At 34.6% G+C, this 24,370-nt stretch overlaps 1 protein-coding gene across 3 annotated transcripts in view; it reads left to right on the top strand.

Moving 5' to 3' along the window:
• The window catches only part of tok (tolloid-like protein 1 tolkin), a 294,323-nt gene that overhangs the window by 240,047 nt on the left and 29,906 nt on the right, over positions 1-24,370 (top strand). For 2 of the 3 annotated variants that reach the window (XM_089632702.1, XM_089632704.1), the window contains exons 3-7: positions 10,074-10,315; positions 10,963-11,552; positions 17,374-17,941; positions 20,807-21,027; positions 21,238-21,416. In XM_089632702.1, coding sequence (XP_089488828.1) covers positions 10,074-10,315; positions 10,963-11,552; positions 17,374-17,941; positions 20,807-21,027; positions 21,238-21,416 — 1,800 coding nt within the window. The remainder of the gene's footprint in view (positions 1-10,073; positions 10,316-10,962; positions 11,553-17,373; positions 17,942-20,806; positions 21,028-21,237; positions 21,417-24,370) is intronic. The other variant, XM_089632705.1, reaches the window with a different exon arrangement.

Here is a 24,370-nt window from a genome sequence, read left to right on the forward strand (position 1 = left end):
GACTTCCTCCTTCCGATCTTCAACGCTAACTGTCTTGAACCGCTTTTTCTAACCACGACTATCGACTTCCTCCTTCCGATCTTCAACGCTAACTGTCTTGAACCGCTTTTTCTAACCACGACTATCGACTTCCTCCTTCCGATCTTCAACGCTAACTGTCTATCCGCCCGTCTCCCCGCGCTTTCAAATCCAGACTCCCCCTCCCCAAACCAACCCCCAAATCACCATATGCGATTTCTAATTTATGTTCTTTTGAATTCTGAATGCTTTTTGTTTTCAAAAGACAGAAATGCACTAAAGGAACACATCAATTATGGCCCTAGAACCTGTCACATTAATTTTAAATCGTTTCAAAACCAATAAATTGTTACTCCTCCAGTAAAATGTCTAACTCTTTGTTCAAAGGATGAAACTTGACTACCCCCAGTCCAGTGGCGTGTTGGCCCACCAGCATTTTAGCTCGGCTTACTATTATCAACCACCATCACGGAGGTCTCTGCCGATACAGTGCATGTTCCTATTTTTTTTTCTCTACCCTAATAAATCTAAACACTTGTTTTAAAATCAGTTGTCCAACATCTGGTAATCTCCTATGTCGTGAGACCAACTGAAAATTTCTTTCCCACCATAATAAATCAACAATAAAAAAAATTTATCCCAGGGCGAGTCCATCACAAGGGACTAATCAACTTGCTACATTTAAAGGTACTGATTCGAAAACTTTGCTTTATGTTTTCAATCATCTCTTGGTATATGGTTATTTCATTTATTCAGCCTCAAACCAGAAAAATCTATGAGCCATCTGCTACGAGTCAAAAAATATAGTTAACAATATTTGGCTGTAACACGTAGCTATAAAGAGTCACAGCTTTTAATGAACAACGTAAAAATCGAGCGAGTAAGCAATTTAAATCACTGAACCATTCCGTAACGGCTAAATTGAATTTCCAGCACGTGGGGACCTGATCAATGGATATTATTCAGAGTATATATCCGTGTGTTAGTATATACCCGTGTGTTAGTATGTTCTACGCGTATGCATTGATTAAACCGGTGTTAATTTATTATCGACGCGGTATACGGAAACACCCCGTTCTCTCTTCCCTCTACTATTAAAATGCCAATGCAGAACCCGCCAGTACCTTTATTAATGTAGCCAACGGAATTTTTACATGCGAGCTTTCGAACGTGAACCATTTACCACTCGTGTTTAGTACATTTATTTTTTCGCGTGCTTTCAACAGAATTTAAAATTAATTCGCGAATATTTATTTTAAACGCTTTATCACGTCATAAAATGTTAAGAGCTTATGGCGCCTAAACAAGCAACATATTTAACAATTCCTGAAATAATTTTGTCATAAATTTAATTAATAGTGACCGACCGAAACAAAATTCTCAACCGAAATCGAATTTCGGCCCCTGATCTCATTTCAACAACCTTACAAATTAAAATGGAGTTCGACAAATTTAACGTGATGACAATAAAATATTGAGTAAATTCGATCACTTTTAGAGCTTTTTAGGTGGTTGTTGCGAAGCAATTGTTTAATATTCGTTATATGTAGGAAAGAACTTTAAGTTAAAGTTGGTTGTTGTGAATCAATTTATTTAATGTTCGTTATATGTAGGAAAGTACTTTAAGTTGAAGTTGGTTGTTCTGAAGCAGTTCTTCAATGTTCGTTATAGGTAGGAAGGTACTTTATGTTAAAGTTGGTTGTTGTGTAGCAATTCTTTAATGTGCGTTATACGTAGGAAAGTAATTTAAGTTAAAATTGGTTGTTCTGTAGCAATTATTTAATGTTCGCCATAGAAAGAAAGGTACTTTAAGTAAAAGTTGGTTGTTCTGAAGCAGTTTTTCAATGTTCGCTATAGGTAGGAAGGTACTTTAAGTTAAAAGAATTACAAAAATACAAAATATCTAAAAGCTATTAAATGTATTAAACAAATTAGTTTAGTTTTTAATATTCTTTAGATTTGGCAATATCAGTACGATGACTAATTCTTGTTTAAAAGTTTACTTTGATAAAAAATACAATATTTTAAAATTACAGAATCTTTACTATATATATTCACAAGCACCCGAGTAAAGCCGAACGTCATCTGAAACATTACGAATGGAGGTTTCGGCTAATTTTTGGCTGAAATTTAAACCGTTGAAAACCGGAATCGAAACCGAAAATTCGGTCGGTCACTATTATGTGATTAAAAATATTTTCGATAGAGAAACAAAAGCGCGTTCTGCTTTTACGTCCAACAAATGGCGCTTTTTATTTTCTAAAAGAAGTATGTTTTTACCTGTCACAAGTAACATCTATATAATATAGGTTAATAAAAACGTACGCATATTCGAATACAACTTTGTGTCAAAATTTCAAAGCAATCGATGAAGAACTTTCGGAGATTTAAGGTTTTGAACAAACGAACATTTTTGACATATATATATATATGTTATTCTACATATATATATATATATATATGTAGAATAATTTTCTCGGTTTTGTCGCGTAAAATAGTTCTTAAAATGGACAACGTAGTCCTGAAGATGGACAGTGAGATCTGTCCGAAACGTCAGGAGTAAAAAGTTCTTTGAAGGACTACGTTACGCGGAAAAACCGAGAAAATTATTCTACATCTTAAAACCCGTGAAAACCTTAACCATAACAAATAATATATAAGTGGCAGGGTACAGCTAGTATCGAATAAGCGAAATTGTGACTTTATCTAATGAAACCATCTTAGTGCCAGTTAAATTAACGCCCCGTTAGGCGCCTATAGTTTCCAGACGCAATAGTTGTTTATAATATGCTCGTCTGCCTAATGTTCATTTGAACAGACTGCAGGGGTGTTCAACACACCCGCCCGCATAATATATTATTAACTCCATCTATATGGAAACTTTTTTTTACACGCTCAATTATTTATTTTATTATTGTTATTTGTAAGAACCTTGTCTAATAAACATTAGTATATCAACAAATGTAGAAATAATATATCTCGACGCCATCTAGTGGGAAATTCAGCACTAACAAAGCCTTTCCTACAAAAATAAATTTGGTTGTTTACAGGTGAAAAATATGGTGAGCAGTAATTGTCGATTGAAGTACTTGTAGATATTGAATTATTTTGCGGGTTGGAAATAAGCCAACGTAGCTCAGTGGTCCAAAGCACCTGACCGGACATCAGAAGGTGCGGGTTCAATTCCCGTCGGTGGCATTAATTTTTTACTCGAGAGATATTTTCAATTTGTATGGATATTTCAGGAGAACTTTGTTAATTATTATTATTTATTTGTTTTTAAGTGTCATTTAAAAAATATTAATACTGATGAAAATTGTACCTGATTGTGTAGAATCATTTCAGACAAGCGATAAAGTAGGTATCTGTATAGAAATATATCATATTTTAATTGTCTTTTTCAAAATTGAAGCGATAAAGTTTATAAATGTTGAAGTGATTCTTTTTCTTAAATTTCTGAGGTCCGTTTTTTCCCGAAATTAAGTTTTAGAGTTTTACGAGAAAGTTGTCTTTCCCGAAATGAGTTTTATTAAATTTACTAGGAATATATATAGTATTCTTATTATTTTGTAATGTATCATCACAAAGTAAAGAAAATAAAAAATAAGGATGCCAGCCAATTTTTGCTATCGGAATTCAAACCAAATGATTCCTCTTATCTCTTAATGAGGAAGTCATGATCAATCATGCAAACGCTGCACTCATGTCTTGGAGTGAGACAAGTGCTAACTTACCTAACTCTACGGCAAGAGTTATTTCTGACAGCATACGAAGTAGTCCGGTTTATGTTGAGAGAAACCTTCTCTATGCAGATTGACGATTTGCGAATAATTCAAATGACTGGTTATTTGTGCAGCGACAAGATTTTTGATATGAAAGGCAAGTTTAAAACGGATCGGATCAATCTGACAGATAACAGAAAGACATATTACGTGATTTTACAAGGGTGAGCGCTTTTTTTCGTTTAAAGAAAGCGTTATTTACCAACGAATGAGTATTACTTTCATTCAAACATTTAGTTCGCAAATCCAACAATCAGTATATCCTGTGATGTTTCACGGGCAGCGCTAATTTTGTGCTTTGGTATGAAATAAAACAAACGAAAGCAAACCTAAATGTGTAAATCTTTTGTAAATTGGACAGTTTTCCTTCACGAATCTTTATATAAGATTTAGTTATATTATTTGTGGTGGACTCACTATATGAGATTTATTTATAAACGCCATCTGAAAAACGGTTATTTATGTAGATTTCATACCAAAAAGGTCCAAGTAATATTGTCAAATATGAGTAAATCATGAAATGTATATGATCCAATACACACTTTTAAAGGTCTTCTTAAAGAATGTACAACGGCAAAAGTCCAATTGTTTTGCTCCAATCTCAGAAGCCGACACGCCAACATGTCTAGGGTCTCAGATTATGAATAGACAAACAACGTATCTCTCTCTGAGACACAACGTCTGTTATGGACCAAGACGGAGATAAATCCTTAATATTATTAAAACAAAAGCCATTCTACGACCTGTTATATTATTTTACTTTTGTTTCGTAAGGGTGGAAACTTTATCTGTTCGTTTGTCGGTAGACCTTCTGTATATTATAAGTCTGGGGGGAGTTTCTCAGATAAAGGGATCATTTTCAATCCTTTCCTTTACCTACGTTACAATTTACTTCTTCTTATTATTATTATTTATGTTGATGTAATTTTCTATTTATATTTTGGCACGTAATTTGTCTAAATTTGTTGTGTTTTGTTTCTACATCTTTAGATCATGAAAATGTAGGTGAATTATTGAATTCATATTGACCATTATATCTCTAAAAGATGCTGTCAGAAAGACGTACAATTTATGTGTATTTTGGCTTTTCAATTAAATTCAGAACGTATCCGAAAACTAAAAACTCTTTTAGAAAGATGATAAAATACGCTTTAGAAGGAAATAAATATTTTTTTTTAAATATTAAAATTTTGAAATTAAACATAACAAGCCTTAAAAATGACTCACTTAAAATTACTGAAAAAAAATTAATAGAAAAATGTATTATAAACATTACGGCTACCTCACTTTTTGTCGTTTTATTAAAAATAATTAATTTAAAAAATCACCACCTTTCACATATGTTTCTTAAATTGCGGTTGGAACCTTTGGTTTCATAGAGAATAATTTTATTATTAAACAGCTAAGTGTTTTTTTTCATTCTAACAGTGTTTATGAAAACGTTTTCTATGAGAACATATTAGCTGTTCCGCAAAAAAACAAATTGACTTCACGGATAATAGCTGTAAGTTCCCAAAACCGGACAAATAAGCTTGAGGAGTTACGTACCGACTGCCTATAAACATTAGATGTTTTACAAATTCTGTACCTTGTAAACTTGTACCTTTCAAAAATATAATCTCACTCTCCGAGTGTGCGAATTATAAGAAATTCGCCAATTTATCTATTTAAAATTGTCGGAAAACTTTATCGCACTAACTGGCAGCTATGTTGCAGGAATTCTCTATAACACAATAATGATAATACGCAAATATAATAATTAATACGAGTATACCTACATCATGGTCAACAATATTATCTACTCTGTTAAATTAACAATGTTATGAATGATAGAAATTAAATACGAGTATACAGCATAGTCAACAATATTATCTACTCTGTTAAATTGACAATGTTATTAACCATAGAAATTAAATACGAGTATACATCAAAGTCAACAATATTATCTACTCTGTTAAATTGACAATGTTATGAACGATAGAAATTGTTATAAAGGCTCTTTTAAAACAAAGTCGTTAATTCCCTTTGGGAATTCATCAAACATTTTCTTACATTTAAAGAAGAAACTATTTCATCACTCCACTTTTTTACGATAAGTGAAGGTCGCTTGCGAATAGTTATTCTAAGAAAACACCAAAAAGAAGATCTTATCGGCAAAGTATTGGTATTCTTCAAGTCAATTTAACAGCAATCTCGATACAGTGGATATAACCCTACACAAACTTCATTTTTTACGGGTAATATAATTTACTGATTCTCGTTGAGAAGACAAAAACATAACCTTACCAACAACTTAGCAGTGACGAAAGAGTCGTAGAGGATATTATAATAATTATAACAGTGTAAGTTTGACAGAGTCGATATATACGAGTAAGTAACATTAATAGCTTGACACGGGTAACTATTTAATGCACTAAGGGTTATTCGGAAGTTTTTTTGAGTAATTTATAGTAAATTCTTAATTAATAATATTATTTATTTATTTATTTTTATATAAGTACATAAAACAGGCATGGTGCCCAAAAATTTACATACATGGATGTTTAAATACATAATAATAACAAAATGATGATAACAAAAATAGTAACAAAATAAATAAGCTAAATATGCAGAAGTGAATAACAAATAAGAATGGGTAAAAGGTGAATACAAATATGTTCATAAACGATTTGTTATTGTCACACCTGTACTGGTGAGACACTGATTAGGTAGGTACAATGGTGCTTCTCTTTAAATAAACGGTTTCATCACAATATCATTTTAATATGATTAAAGGTAATACATTTTTTTGAAGTGTTTAAATTGGTCCTTAAAAATGTCTATTTCATTATTAGAGCCATGTATAATGTTATAATTTCTTAATGTTCGCGGTACAAGGGAAAAATATCCTGTATTTGTGTGGTAGGCTTTAATATAGAAAATGTCTTTCATCCTCCTTGTTGATTTTCTTGATGGTATATTGATGTAGGATGAGCTGATGAAAATTAAAATTAAGTTATTGTTAATTCTGAATTTGAAACATGATATCGACCTATATGACGCTTAATAAATAGTTCCCAATGGTTTTAAGGAAAGACAAGAGATCGTGGGTTCAATTTCTATTTGCGACCGTTATCTTTTTAATTTACTGTGGCTTTTTCTATTTGATGTTTTGTTTTGATTTTTTTAGTATTATCTTCTTCTTCAATAAAAATAATTAATCGGCTTCACGGAAATAAGTATAAATATTACCAATGAAAAGAGTAAAATACTTTACTGCTTTCATTGGTAATTATTTTAGATAGTTTCTACTTCACGGAAATAAGTATAAATATTACCAATGAAAGCAGTAAAGTATTTAAGATAGTTTCTGTATTTTTAATCATTTTTTGTTTCAACCTTGATGGTGTGCAATTAATTAACTTATGCAGACATGCGTATCAAGCGGTAGACTAACGAAAATTTAAGTTTGAGACTGGGTGTGAATTAGATTAGACAAGGATTTTGAGCAAATACAGAGTTAAATAAAATTGAATCGATTATATGTATTACATTGCAACAAGTGCTTGGGCAGTTTGTGAAAGTCAGACGGTCAAACGAATCGACGTATGATCGACACAATTTTAATATAGGTATCTGAAATAAAAATCTAATTAATTACTCACTGGAGGCAAAGCATAAACAAATGACAGGGAAAGGTAAAAAGTTTTATTTGAGAATAATAAACATCACATGAAAACTTGTCCACCATTTTAACTTAAATAATTATATTATTGTGCACGCGAAAAAACACACACCAGTCTTCTTCCAATATTGTGCATTTTTGAAAAAAAAAACATACCAGTCCAACCAAATTATTGTGCATTTTTGAAAAAAAAACATACCAGTCTCTTAAATTATTGCGCATTTTTGAAAAAAAAACATACCAGTTTCTTAAATTATTGTGCATTTTTGAAAAAAAAATACCGGTCTCTTAAATTATTGTGCATTTTTGAAAAAAAAAAACACTCTTCTTTTATTACTGTGCATTCTTGAAAAAACATACCAGTCTCTTGTATTATTGTGCATTCTTGAAAAAAAACACACCCCGGTCTTCTTACATTATTGTGCATTCTTAAAAAACACTCCAGAATTCTTCTCTACGTATTCTTTAAAAAAAACACGCCAGTTCTCTTGCGTTACTGTTTTTACTTTTTATGTTTTTATTTGGTTTTACGCCCAGCTGGGCTTTTACATGGATTAGAAGAACATAATATACCTAGTGAGCTATTGAAAATTATACACAAAGTTTTTAAAGCGTGAAATAACATTAAACTGATTTAAAATAAAATAGAAACAAGAACAATACTACTTATGAGACAAATCACTAAATCTACTTTACCAACGCTCCTATAATTTGTAGGATTCAACCAAGCCTTGGTATAGATAACGCTTAGTTCAATAAATGATTTCAGTAAATATATCAGTAGTACCCACAAACTTTTTTCCCAGATCATGTGTCCAATTGGTTGGTGAGTGTTGTTGTTCTTGTATTGTGCATTCTCAAAAAGAAGCAATGTTCTTCCATTACTCTCCACTCTTTTGCTACATGTTCCACACTTATATAATAATCGAAGCTTTAGCCTTCAATTTTCTACTTATTGTTGTTTTATCTTTCAAATATAATGAGACATAAATGCGACACTTTTCCTGGCACCATTGGGCTTCGTTATTGTGTGCCAAAACAGGCCGTCATTAAAATGTATTAGTCCTGCGTAGTGCCTACCTGAACGAAATCTTTTTCGCTGTCACTTCGATTTATCATAAAAATATATCTAATGATCTGAAGAAACGTACAGGAAGATGTCTACAAGTAAACTATAGCTGTGATTGATTTATTTATGAGAAAACACTTAGTATAGTTATAGTTACGTTTTCCGAGGTATATTTGCGTCACCTTCCAGATTAAAAGATGATCCGAGTATCGCTCTGGTGAAGGACTACCATTCAGAAATGAAAAGTTACTTGAAACCGCATTTTGGTAGTTACTCACCTTCCTCTACCCAATCTCCTTCCATACCTCACTGTTTTCTGAATCACAAAATACTCCAATTGGTGATGCCATAGTCTCTCTGGATGGATGGTTGGGACAGTTGTGCGGTAGTTACACTAATCTCGTCGAATTTAATGTTTCAAAGACCCAATCCTGTCTGATTACGTCAAAAGGGGATCTAAATGATAATCTAGTCTCCTTCAACGGAAGCAATCTTCTGAACAGGCCTTCCATTGATATGCTTGGTGTAACTATAAGTGACCAGCTCAGGTATGGGGGCTCCATCGAAGCCAGAGTAAAGCTGGCCTCTCAGAAGCTGGGCGTACTGTACAGGGCCCGCAGATACTTTAATAGTACACAACTGCTGACCCTGTACAAATCGCAAGTGCGGCCTACTGTCGAATTTGGCAGCCATCTCTGGTCCGGAGCCCCTAAATACCTGAAAAACCCTTGACTCTGTGCAAAAACGGGCGGTCCGTTTGAAAGATTCCCCAATCTTAACAAACGGACTGCAATCTTTAGAGCACAGGCGTCAGGTAGGTATGCTGTCCTTGTTCTATCGGTATTACAATGGAAGATGCTCTGAGGAACTAGCGTCATTGATCCCTTCGGCACCGGTGCGTAGTCGGGATACACGCCAAACGCGCGCCCAACATTTGTACACGGTTGACATTTGTCACATGAGAACGGGTCGCTTCTACGATTCGTTCTTAAGTTCAACAGCTCAGCTGTGGAACGAACTGCCGGCCTCTGTGTTTCCTCCCTCCTACAACATGGGACTCTTCAAGATCCATGTTCACTCCTTCCTCTCCACAAAAAGACCCTCCACACAGCATCCCCAAAGATGACATAGGCCCTGAGGGAAATTATTTTCTTCAGGGCCTCCTGTGTGGAGTTAATATAAAAAATAAAAAAAAATACAGGGTGTCCGGGGGTAAAGTGCGCTAACTTCGAGGGGGGGGGGTGATTCTACACGATAGTACAAGTAAAAAAGACAAAAACTTGTTTCTAAAGTCAAAGGTTTTAAAGTAATTTTTGGGTTAAGATGTTTAATTGTTTGTATGGGAAAATAAAAATGGGAATTTCAAAAAAATTCATCCGTCTTTTTTCCTTGTACCATGAGGTAGAATCGCCTCCCAAAGTTATCGCACTTCTCCCACGGAAACTGTGTATAATTTTATTAAAAAGTAAAAAAATAAATAAGAGATTTATTGATAATAATACAAATCAGATGTTAATTTGTAATTTTTTGTTTTCTCCAGGAAGCTTCATGGGCGACATCGCCATCCCCAATGTGAACTACGACCAGACCTGGGACGCGGACCGTCTCAACAAGAGCCTGCAGCAGGAAGTGGAGAGACTGAAACAGGAGGTCCTGTTGGAGGGTCTGCAGGTCGAGGAGGAAGGACTCACGGACATCATCAGGAAGCGGACCAAGCAGCCACCACCGGAGACTGATGACTCCAAGTCGAACAACTACAACGATCCTTCGTTTGGTATAAAAGTACATATTGCTTTTCATATTTTCAATGGACATTACCCTGAATAAATATTTTTTAATGTAACTACAAAAAAAATATCTATCACACTAATTGGATATATTCAACACAATAATAACTCAATATGTAATATTTGCAAAATTGAAAGATTCACTAAAAATGTGTAATTATTCCAGCGAAAGCAATAATATAATATATTTCACAGATTTGTTTTGTTTGATGGCATATTTGAGTGTAACATAAAAAGTTTTTATAGTTATTGTGTGATGAACGACAAAACAAAACACAATAAAAAATAATACTCGCAAAACTATACTTTTTACATTCAGCGTAATAATGCATTGACCTTAATAGAACAGACGTTTAATATCCAGTTGGCACCAATGTCAATAGAACAGACGTTTAATATCCAGTTGGCACCAATGTCAATAGAACAGACGTTTAATATCCAACTGGCACCAATGTAAATTACTTCTCTTTTACCAATGTTTCAAGGAGGATCAAATAGTTATTGCAAATTAAATATGTAGGTACCAAAATGTTGATATAACAAATAATGAATGCACAAATGCGCAATTCTTTTTGGTGTAAATTAATCAGATATTTAGAAAAGGTGAAAATCATCTCTCAATCATGTTTTAATTATCCACAGGATTATATCGATCCCAAATCAATAACATTCACAATCGATAAAAGCAACCAAGAACTGAATAGACACTATGTTGTGAACGTCGATAACGCCAACGCCAACGCAGAGAGCAACAATGTAAACCTATCCAACGAGAGCACCAGCAGTACTAGCAGTACAACGCTACAGCCCACAACGACTGGTCAACAACCATCAACAACGACAACACCAGAACAACCCAAAATAATAGAAAGTCTAGAACAAGAAGGAATCCTCATAGTCAACATATCGACAAGCAACATCATTACTTCTGATACTATTTTCAGTATAACCAAGCCTCGCGTTGAAAAGACACAAGTCAAAGAGGTGGATCTAGAAGAAAAGAAAGGAAAGATACAAAGCAATAGTAGAGAAATCACAGGGGACGGAAACGGTAACATACATAAGGCAAAGGAGAATGGAGGCAGAACTGCGGAAGGTGAGAGAGGTAGTACGGAACGAAACACTCTCGGAGGAAGCTCGGCTGAAGCGGAACAAGTCCGGACGACTAAAGAAGCCTCTGAGGTCACAAGGAACAAACACAGACGGAGAAGACATGGAAACAGAAGAAGAAGGTATTTCACTGATTTCATTTTCAAGTGCAACATATTTTAAAGTACGTAAACTCCATCTAATGACAGAATTCATAAAATATATACTTTTCACTTTGCTCTCGCGCAAAACGCAGAAACTTTCAGAATTTATAAAAATGTGTTTCATCACGGAAATCACATAAATTTTATTTCTCGTTAAAAATATATACAGATACAATATAATCATTATAAAATATTAAGTGGTGAGCCAACTTGTATGCGAAATTATTATATTTTCTTGAATAAAATTTGTATTTTAAGAATAGTTCAGTAAAATGTATGAAAAATATCAATACAAAAATTAAAAACCTTCAATTATTTTTTTATATTTTTCAATATCATTTTATTTGGTATATTCACTGTATATCCATTATTCGATGGACAATTTTTGAATACCAAATATTTATAACCGTTTCTAACATTGATATCACAGTGCTTTTCGGATATTATATACGAAAGAAGTTAAAAAAAGTGTCAATCTAATATTTTACAAAATTAAAAATTCTTTTTTATTTTTAACTGCTTTCCAATATCACATATTTCTCGATCGTCGTAGGTCAGCAAAAAGAAATTTCAGCATCAGAGGGAGTCACAATTATAAAAAAGATAATTCGAATAGCGCCGGTTATTTGAAAATCATCACCATACAAACACAAGAATGGGAAAATTCGTAGTGAAATAAGATATCGCAAATTGACTGGTGTTCGAGGTAGTAGCGGGTATTGACTCAACTGCCGTTTGTTTTAGCAATACCCCTATTTTCATTTTATAACCGTGAAAGCTTTTCGGCAGTAATTTATGGCAGTAAAATAAAGATTAACTGTTCTAGAACGCGTGTAAATTTAATGGGTACATATGTCGTCAAAACCCTTTTATCTCTCTATGGCTTTAGATACGTAGGTACCTACTACTTGTATATTTTTTTATTCGTTTTATTGTAATATTACAATATGCAATAATTATTATAATAGAGATCCCTTGAATTGTTAAAAACCTACGATAAATAAATATTTAACGTATGGAAAGAATTGTGGAACTTTATTGAGTTTAGAGCTCATGGCTGGAAAGATTTAAGTCGGATAATTGACAATATTACCTGCTTTATTGTCATTGACCAAATAATGTTAGGTTGAAACTATGTTGCCTGTTGTATGCTGATGATGCGGTGCTGATAACTAATAGTATGGAAGATCTACAGTCTCTCGTGTCTAGGATGAACGAAGTATGTATGAAGAATGCGTTAATGAATAATGTAAGTAAGTCTAAAGTAGTGGTGTTTGAAAGAGAGAGTACGAAAACAGTGTGCAATATAGTTGTGAATGAGGAACACTTGGAGCAGGTGGATGAGTTTGTGTATCTATTTAGGAAGTATGTTTACGAGTGATGGGAAGGCTGACAGAGATATTTTAAGAAAGGTAAATGCAGGTAACTCTATTAATGGAGGACTCAAAGCAATTGGTGCTAACAAAAAAATTGTCCAAAGAAGCGAAGTTACCAGTCCACAATGGAGTGTTGGTACCTACCCTGATGAATGGAAGTGAGGCATAGAACTGGCAGAGAAAGGTGAAAGTCGATTGAATGCTATTGAAATGAGATAGTAAAGTGTGAGTGTGGTAAAACCATGTATGATCGTGTTAGAAATGTGAAGATCCGCAAAGAGTGCAAGGGTCATGTAAGAGTAATGAGTAAGATTAAGAAAGGGACGCTTATATGGTTTGGGCATGTAGAGCGAATGAACGAAGAAAGGAGTGTAAGGAGAATATAAGATAGGAGTGCGAATAGTAACAGAAGTCGGGGACGCCCGAGGAAGACATGTCAAAAATTAGAATAATAGAAAAGTATATATGAATGTGAATGCGGCAAGAAGTGTGTGCTAAAACCGAGTTGTTTGGCGGTCCATCCTCTCTACTTACCCCTGCGGAGAAACGGCGTGACGGTTAGTTAGTTATGGTGATGTAAAAACCTCTGGAATAAGTCAGACATTTTCAGTATTTGAAAATTTCTGATTAATTTCTCCACAAGAATACGAAGGCAAATAGGTGGGAAAACATTACACATCGGTTTATCTCTTCAGTGTATAGTTTTTCTTCCAAAGAGATGAATATCTGCATTGCTATTACAGCTATTATTATGTACCTACGTTTAAAACAAAGCACAATATTAGTTCAGTATTAGGTAGGAGAAAGTGATTTCAAAGTGATAAATATATTTTACATGTATTGCGCCGTAGATACGAATATAAAGCGGACAACAGGCCATAAACCACCTAGCAAAAGCCCAGTCAACTGCAGAAACACAAACTAAAGTTAATGCACAGAGCTTTGTTTCCTCGCAGACAAGTCAGTTACTGACTCGGCGGACAGAGAATCGTTTTCCTCTTTTATTGTCTCGTGGAACCGGGTTAGTTTGTCCGGTGGCTCTTTTGTCGTACATCTTTGCTTTGCACAAAGTAGCGGGGAAACCAAAGGTTACCAAAGGCCTACTGCTAACTTCCGATTGCCAAGCGTTAAAACTCGACTTAAGCCGAAACTAAACTCACTATGAAGTATTTTTAGCACTGTGAATTTTAGTCATTCTAATTTTGCATTGAATCTGAAAAAATATCTTTCAATGTAGTTATAGTAGTGCAATAAGTCCCCGCCCGCGCTAAACAGAAGTTGTAACTTTTGCAAATCAGAAGCTGTGGAGTATTCTGATAACCGAAAAAAAACTTTTGCTATTTTTGGAGGAGTTTCTCCCCATCCTAGGTTTGTTTGTCTTATACTTGTATGTAATCTCATATTGGGAGGAGGGTTTGGGTATCGCCGTCCCGGGAACCATTTATTGGATAACCAACACCTCTGCCATAGGTCACCGCAAGTGGTTCGCTAGCTCGTGTGATGATTAAGCAGAGGTCCCCGAGTTCATCGGGTTAGGTGTATTCAGGATTTGCCTGCCCACTAGCTGCGTGGCGTGCCAGATCGGGAGAGGCTGGTTTGGGAAGACCCTTTGACTTCTCTGACTGGTCTCTCGACCCATCGACTTGCGCCGCAATGGGAGGGATATGTTCATATGCCTGTCACTCTTGGACATACTGTTCCCTAGATTCCTACCCAACCCTCATACCTTTTGCCTTCCTAGAACTTTCTCTCCTTCATTTCCTTAGTAAATACCCTCCTAAGGGGTGCCACAATACATGCGCCTGGCGCCATTTAGCTCAGGGCCATCCCTGGGTAGGATTGTGATAAAATGTAATACGTACACTAAATGTGTAAATGACAAACTAACAATAACTGAGAGGGTGCTTGCAAAGTTAAGTTTAGACTTAGGGAATTCAATACTTCGTTTGTGTGAAAGCACTATGAAACAATACTTGATGATGTCAATGGCGTAATCCAGAGATGAAATCGGCAAGTGCGGTAGCACTGGCCTAGTCGCTCCAAACATATCCACAAATGTCTCTCATTTTACCCCCTCGTGAATGAGGCTAAGCCGACAGTTACTTCCAGAATGTTCTATGAACTGGCTTTCATTGAATATGTTGTGAATTAGACTTACATGGGGGGTAAAATATTATTTAACATAAGTACATAGCAACGGCGATATATCCATTCAATATTGCTATTTTCCCTTTTTTTGCTGTTTTGCAGACAGATATTTATAAGGAGAATCTTTAGTAGCCGTCAGTTTTAATTTTATTTAAGTGAATACCTCGCAAGAGTCCCAACTACCCGGATTCAGTGGGATCGTGGCATTCCCAATTTGAGATGGAAATGAGAAAGTACTTGGCTCTTTAGATCTCGTCACAAAACACGGCTAAAACCATTTCAATAGACTTATCGATTCTAAATGGTGATATTTCAAGCGGGCGATACAGAGAATATCTACCACTAGAACTAGAACTTAATGTCGAATTTGCGATTTTTTGCATTTAATAAAAATAACTTGTAGGTATTTAAGTTTAAAAATATATATTTTTTGCAGGGGTTCTAACTTAGGAGGTTTAAACCGTCCCTTTTACAGAGTGCTAAATCTATCCAATAAATAAATCTTCATGTGTTTTTTATGAATGCACTTGAAGACCTAATGAATCGGATATAAAACTCTGTCGTAATTCTACCGAATGAACATTCTGAATGTGGCTGACTAAAGGAATCATAAAACTAGCTTTGAAGCTCCCTGGCATTTATTAACAGTCCTCTGTGTCAAAGTTGTGTAATAAATAATGTTTTGATTTTAACATAGCAAATTTTTTTTTACGAAAGAAGTTCTATGTTAAAATCCAAAATGTTGTGATTTTAACTTTATCACGTCTTTTGTAAGAAAAACTTGCTAAAACTTTGTTTACACCCCTATTAACATAATAAATAATTGACCCCCTTTTATTATAATATTTTTGTCTATAGGTACCTACTGATCTGTCTATACTGATTAGTCTATTCTTACATATCTTTATTTTCAGTAAACTTGTCTTACACTCTGATTGTTAATAGCCAAAGTGGAAATGAGGTGACAGTACTAAAAATTGATTGTATAAATATGGAAAGGGTAGCAGTATTAAATTTTTGGTTCATTTAATAAATTCAAATTTTAAAAATACAGAATATACAGCTAAGACAAATTCTAGAAAAGTTCGTATCCAAAAACAATCAGAAACAACATAGATCTCAAGACAAAACGCCTTCTTTACAATCCTATTGTTACTCCGCGTAATCACTAATATTAATTACTATATTATTCACAATGACGTTATGATGAAAAATAACACACATGATAGTAAATATATTGTATTATACTAATGTAACAGTGAATTGGTCATTCGAATAGGAATTATTTAAAAAAAAAACATGATTTTAATCTCAAATGTCAAATCAACACATTCGCGGGGAAAATGTCGTTCAAGGCGCCCATGCCTCAGAGTAGCGCATGTGCATACGTCTGTAAAATGCAAAGTTGCGACACATTTTTTATTAGTAATAAATCCAAATAAAAAGTGTAGGTACATTATTTCTACAATGTGTAACAAAAACACCGTTTAATTTTTGTGAAGTGATTTTTTATTAGTAAGAACGTTAGTGTTTTATTCTTATGTGACGAAGCCCAAAATAATAAATAAACAGGTTATACAAAATGAAGAGATTAGGGTGATTTAATATTTGACAATATTTTCACTAGACCTAATCATCATATAATACGTTCAAAATGATCTACAAGCTTAACAATAACATGCCTCCTAATGCAAAACTAATAAAGTACGATGACAATGTTCACAATCATCCTACGAGAAGAAGCTGAGTTTTAGGCTTCCCGAAACGAAACTTAAAACATCGTATTTTGTAAATGAATAAAACTTTATAATCTAACAGAAGCCTTAAATAAATCCACGACTTTTGACACTTTTGTATGATACATGACATATACGTGAAAAAAATGTAAAAATATGTATCTGCATTATTTTACTTACTTTTATACCAATTTATCTGTATTTTTATTTAGTGTTTTTTTCTACTAGATATACATTAGGTATTAACAAAATCGCGTATATCTATATAAGAATTTAAAAAATATACTTTTTATCCCGATGAAGAAACGTATTTTTCTGAAACATATTGATAGTTTTTAATAGAGTGGTGTAAACAAAGTATTTTTTTCTGTTAATCAAAATGATGCCACAAAGTTAATTTGCAATGACTGAAGAAGAAAATAAAATAATATTCAATTAATTCTTATTTGAAATCTGAATCATGCCATAGTTTTAGAACATCACTAAGAAAAATATATTGATTCATCTTTTTAAAATTATTAATCAATAAAAATATTTCAGACCAAGTCACGAGGACAACAGTGATTCTTCAACTTCCCATTCCTCAAAAGAAAAACAGTATGACGAAGATATTCCCAAATCGATGAGACATAGTCTCAGACATGGGAGTCGCGTTAGCCCCTATTATTCGAGGCTTTTGAAACTCCAAGCTGAGCTGAACATGGAAGATGATGCAGACCAACAAAAGAAACCCGTAAGTAAAATGATGACCTATAATGGAAGTATAGCCCTTGAAAAGAAGAGCAAAAATGCATTCAGAGACGATATAGAAGAAGAAAAATGGGAGCCAACGTTCAAGAAATTGGACATTCCCATTCACGAGTTTGAAGAAAGGTTTGAACCCGCACCAGATGAGAAAATGCAGGAGAAGAAGTTGAAAGAATATATCAGAACAACAAATATAAATGAAACCATTAGCTCAACAGTTCTGCCTCCCATTTCAACTACAAAGGAAACAGAACAAAATCAAACTGCAGTGAACAACCTTTTAGACAGCTATGGAAACTTTAGCTGGGGGGAAAACTGGAATTCAACGCAAGAACCGAAAATTCACGACCACGATCACGAGGTAAGCTATCGAATTACATTTTCTATAATACGTTTATTTGATTGTTTGGGTAATTCTACGTGAGTGTCCCAACTGCCCGGAGCCAGCGTAACTCTGGCATTCTCAGTTTGTGTTTAAAAGTATTTGTTGGTTGATAATTTCATCTATTCAAATCTGGGCAATATTTTGATTCTAAATCGTCTCTCCACACTGAAATTTTATCATCCACTCAATAAGTTGAGTGGCCGAGTGGAGGCGTGTTTGTGTACCGCCGCCCCGGTAACCATTTGTCGGATAACCAACACTTCTGCCATAGATCACCCCAAGTGGTTCGCTACGTTTGGTGATTTAGCAGGGGTGGGGGGGTTCATCGGGTGAGGTGTGTTCAGGATACGCCTGCCCACCAGCTGCGTGACGTGTCGAGAGAGGCTTGTATGGGGAGACCTTTGACCTCTCCATCTGGCTCTCGACTCATCGCCTTGCGCCGCAGAGGGAGGAATATATTCATATGTCCGTCACTCCTGGACTCACGAATCCCTAGATTCCTATCCAACCCTCATAATTTGTACCTTTCCAGAACTACGTTTTCTTAAAAAAGACTCTACAAACAGCATTCTAAAAGGTAACATAGTTACCTTAACTCTTTACCTTAACTCCTGTGTGGGGTTAATGAAATCACAAAAAGAAAAAACGCAGAAGTCGCGGGTTCAGAACTTTGCTTTTAAAAATGTTCAAGAAGATAGGGTCTAATTTCCAGAAGAAATGGGTGTGAATTTTCATTAAAAAGGGAACGGTTTAGTTAAATTAGCGAAGACGTACCGGTTATGTATTAACACTTCAACTTAAATTAACGAAGCTAAGTTCTCACGACGTATCATGTGCACCAGGTAGGTACTTGTAGATGGGGGACAACCGCCGTAGTGTCACACCCCACAACTTGACACATTTCTCCCCTATGTGCGACAAAGGGTAACTGGCACAAGGAGGAGAGGAGGTATCACTGTTCAGTGTTCACCTCGTTCTATATGACAGTGATTGTGTTATTAAAGCGAAAGAAAGATCAAATTACGATAAATGGGATTTCTTTACCCATGTGAGACATAAAACGTATATTTTTTATATAGGTAATGAAAATATGATGACGTTTTGAAGTTAAGCACATAATATATATAATTATAAAGTAATTTCTAGTGTTTTTCTTTACTCTACGGGTTTACACAATTCGAAAGCTTTAGAATATACGAGGTTTCAAAACTTTTAAAGAGTTGTCTCAAATCTTTTGGTTTAATTATAATTGAAATAAGGAAAATAGCTTTACTATAAATCAACTCCATTGTTGGAAAATAATTTGATATTAATAACAGCTACATTGAATAGCTTTAAAAGCAATTATTTTTAAAAAACAAATTAATTTTACTCTACTTATTCCTCTATCAACAATTAATAGATAATCTCAAGAAGTCTAATCCAAATCGTATGTATAGAAACCGATGTCGCAAAATACATAATATTTTTCGACTCCTAGGCCCCGTATAGGCCAATGGAATTGTTAATCGATGCTTAAAAATGTTCGATCAATTTTACCAGAAGTAAATACACATAGACACAAGCATGTATGACTTTTTCAAATACATTTATTTGAATTTCACTTTTGTTTTCGGTAATGAATGAATGAAAATCTTTAAAGCAGAAATTAATCCACTTTCCGGCATCCGATCGAGTTGAAACTCGACCGATAGACTCGTTGTCGGTTACAAAGCATTCTGCCAACCTTTGGTGGCAATCACGTACACACGCGGACATTGAAATAGATGTATTGTAGTTGTCTTTTACGGGTTGATTTTTTTTTATTAAAACACCTTTCATAATTTCCCAGGAGGCAATAGACACCCACCCGAGGAGATATTCAAATGGAAAAAATAATATAGCCGTTTTGCCAACAATAAAACAAAATAAGTGTCAAATGTATAACATTGTACTGAGGCAGTACCTCTCCTAACACAGATGCTATCACCATAGATATAGTTCAAACTGTACCAGTCTGAAGATGCTCGTTATAAGGTGTAACCGGTCCGGTCAGAAGTAAATAAATTGAAGAAAGTTATAAAAGGTGTTCTAATACACTTAGAAAATAACTTTAAAATGTAATTCCACAGTGAATTTATTAAGATGTGTTAAAATTAGAAATACATAAGCATAATAAAAAAATATTACAGAAACAGTTTCAATTTTAAAGTTCTTCTTAGTATTTTATTTTAAGGGTCTCGACTAGCAATCCGGAGCTCGCGGATTCAATTTCCCTGAAAGTAAATTGGTAAATTATTGGTAAATTTGTGTTATTCCACAAATTTATTTATTTTAAATAATATATACTTAGTGTACTTGCAGCAAGTTCCAGAGTGGAAGATACATATCAGTATAGACCTGATGTAAGATCACCATTCAGAAGTTTCTTGAAATGGCTTTATCCGTGTTTAGTGATCAGATCTAAATACCCACCTTCTCCATCTCCTTCCTCTCCCCACTACCTTCGGCCTCGTAACATAACTCTATTGGGGATGCCATAGTCTCACTGTCTCCAGACTATTGGGAGCAGTTGGGATTCTAGCCTATAAATGAACAGGGTTTTACCATCGTGATTTTTAAGGCACTATACCGTGTTGTGCTTCCTTTTTCGTTAGCTAACTTTTCAGACAGCTCTGTAGTGTTCATCATCAGAACATCCACCACTTCTGCCAAGCTTTCTGAAACGTTTGCTACAGACGGATAAAACGCAAGATGGCATAATACCCCAAACATAAATAACGATAGTACTTTTGGCCGTGAAAATCTCAAATCATATCAGGGTTCATAGTAGGAACTAAAACATTAAGTTTTTGTTCTCAGCAGGAGCACCACCGCGTGAGCAGGGCTGCTACCGGCCGAAAAGAACGCATCTGGGAGCACGGCGTAATCCCGTACGAGATAGACGGCAACTTCAGCGGCGCGCACAAGGCGCTCTTCAAGCAGGCCATGCGCCACTGGGAGAACTTCACTTGCGTCAAGTTCGTGGAGAGGCAGCCCGAGGATCACGTTAACTATATCGTCTTCACTGAGAGGCAGTGCGGGTAAGATACACTATTAATAACATTAAGTAAACATAAGACAAATAACTAAAAACAACACACCTAACCTAATCTAACCAATCCTAACCTTACTAACCTGACCAACAGTCGTTGGGTTCATCCTGTGGTTAGGTGGCAAAATCCATTTCTAATGTCAATAAATTATAGACAATATTTTTTTTTTTTTTTACTTGTATTTTCGTATTTTCTTAGGTGCTGTTCCTTCGTTGGTAAACGCGGCAATGGCGCACAAGCAATATCTATTGGTAAAAACTGCGATAAGTTTGGCATCGTTGTGCACGAACTGGGTCACGTGGTTGGCTTCTGGCACGAGCATACCAGGCCAGATAGGGATGGACACGTTCAGATCATCAGGGACAACATCATGGCAGGTATGTGACATCAGCGTCATTTTATGGTTACTTTCTTCCAATGTTCCAAATCGGGTTACCACAAGGCTCCTCCAGAGGCATTGTTCTGTGTTAGTGGCGTCAGTCCATTAGAAGGAAAAAGGTAGGAAGGGTGAGTAGGAATCGGGGGGTCAATGTGTCCAGAAGTGACGGACGTATGAATCCATCCGTCCCACTGCGGTGCAAGGTGATGTTCTGGAAGAGTCCTGTTGGAGACTGCCACGCGGTTGGTGGATAGACGCATCCGCCGCCAAGACCCGGATAAACCTATAAACAGACCTATGAACAGACTCTGCATCTGAATTTCCTAACTTTTTCAGGGGTGGAAAACTGAACGTCTTCCCCCTGCTGGGAGTGCCGACAGGAATTTATGTGGAAAAATAATAATACTTTTTATTCTACGTTTGAGGGTTGGTTGATGAGAACCATGTTGTATTTATTATGGTCTACACAATGAAGGTAAACATCTTATTTTAGTTCGTCATTTTCCCAATCATTGTTCAATTTTACAAAATTCTCATTCAACGTTTTCAGTGTTATGAGAAGACAATATTTTTAATTTCTATGGCCATTAGTACTTTTTCTTCTTTCGATTGCGGCTGTTTTCGGTGTATCTTTCTATTTTTTTTTTAAAATTTATTGTCCCATTCATAACACTTCGAATGATCTCCTAATGGTTCCTATTTTAACAGTCGTTATCTTGATTTTGCTTATCTTTCAATCTCCAAGCTTTAAGAGTGGTGTGTTTATCTGGATTTTTTGACATTTTATGTATTAATTGTTAAGATTATTATTAATTTGAATTATTTAAGTTATTTTATACTTTAAATTACAAATTACTTCAATTAATTTCCTTACATAGAGAAAGAGTTGTATTTGATACCAAATGGAAAAATTCGCATTTCTTCATACGTAATGTTCCGCAACTGGCCTACATGTACATAATGTCGTGTTTTATGACCTTGACTTTGAGTTGGGTGGTTACCTGGTTTATTTCCTACGAATAATAAAGAAATATTTAACATTAGTGATTCATTGTTGGGTTATTACGCCGTGTTGTACTTCCTTTTTCTTCATCCAAAAAAATAATCGTGATGATACTTTTGGCGGTGAAAATCTCAAATCCCACCTAATATTGAGTTGTTTTCAAAATAAAATTGATATTACAAGATATCAACAATTTTCACATTGAAAATGGGTACCTACCGCCATTTAAAATATTTACTATTCATTCAAATATAGTTCAGTAATAGAATGCGTAATTAAAATTGCCCAAATTCACATACATAATAAAGCAGAAAATGCACTTCCCAACTTATTATAAATCATAATGCCATTTTTTTTTACTTACACTAAATGCACGGGCGTAGTAAATGCAAACCAAAAATATGAAACAATTATTCACATAGTCGTAGTTCTTCGGTTGGTGGATAATATCATAATTAAACATTTGACAATTAGACAAAAAATAATTACGTAATCCCAGTGGATATCAAATCATATTAGGTAATACATAACATGATGTACCACGGGAATAATATCTCGTATGTCAAGCAATCCGAGGTATTTTCGACATATCTCGGATTTGGGAATCGATTTGATATTGATGCATTCTGACCAATGACGGCTGTGGGTTTGAATGATTTTTGACAGAATCGATTCCTTGTTCGATGATGTTTCAAAATCATTGAACATCATAGACGTCACGTGATTGATCAGAATTCATCGATATCAAATCGATTCCCAAATCCGAGATAAGAAGTAGGTACTAAACAAATATTTGGATTATCAAATAATTTTCATATATTTTTCAATACGTTCTAGTGAGTAATGAATCATATGGTAATCCGACTCCAGCATTGCATTCCAAATTTTTATGGATTATTGTTAAAGCTTCTGTCATTAAATGTGAAACCCACGAGCCCGAGTATGGAGGTGGCGTATAAGAAAATCAACATTCTTTCGATAGTAAATTAACCAGATTTAAAATTCATATCACTTTTCCAACAAATCACATTTTGGTCCGGCGATGATAACTTACATATACAACTACATGTACAAATATTATCTTCATTTTCTTAAGAAGAATTACAAGCCAATTATGTGTACATTTTTAGTGTGGCTTATATCACCACGAACATATGTTAAAGACATACACATTACTTGGCAGACTAGAAAAGATGCTTTTTTTAAATTAGTTTTGCGAATAATTTAATAAGAAAGAAAAAAAGTCATTCAAGGAAAACTGTCATAAAAAGTGACCAAATTTCTTATGTGTATTTATTCATGTACATACAAAAGTTGTTAGGTACTTATGTAACTTAAGAAACATATAGAATGTGCATTTATACATGTAGATGTACATACAAAAGTTGTATCTTATGTGCATTTATACATGTACATGCACATACAAAAAATGTATTTATGATATTTTTTTACAAAGTATTCTACGTCGATTTTCGGTGGTGATTTGTGAATCGGATCACAGAGTGTAATATATTTAACGGATTTTGACATTAATTGAAATTGCCATAACGAGGAACATAAAACCGTGCACTCGTTATGAGGATTACGTGACCTACATTCACAAAAAATATTGATAAAACAAGGGGTCCAGAAAATCGTAAATTGTTTGGTATTCAAAGTTGGGTCTAAAATTCCGTATTTATAAAGCATTATATTTTAAACAAATACCCCTATATTTCATTACATAATGGAAAATATATTTTCACATGGAACTAAGAGCTTTTACTACTCGTACATTAAGTTCCTAAAGAGTGGTGTGTACAAAATAAAATCTTCGAGCCAATATCGAACGGGAACTTTGTAAAGCATGGATTCAATTATTGTAGGTCGCACAATACTAGAGTTGATACAAATAATACATATTTAGGATTGTGTGTATTGGCTCATCCTGACAGTCATGTTCTTGCCAA

Source organism: Hesperophylax consimilis, chromosome 6 (assembly GCF_061612785.1).
Source record: "Hesperophylax consimilis isolate HC1 chromosome 6, BYU_Hcon_1.0, whole genome shotgun sequence".
In the NCBI taxonomy this organism is placed as follows: domain Eukaryota; kingdom Metazoa; phylum Arthropoda; class Insecta; order Trichoptera; family Limnephilidae; genus Hesperophylax; species Hesperophylax consimilis.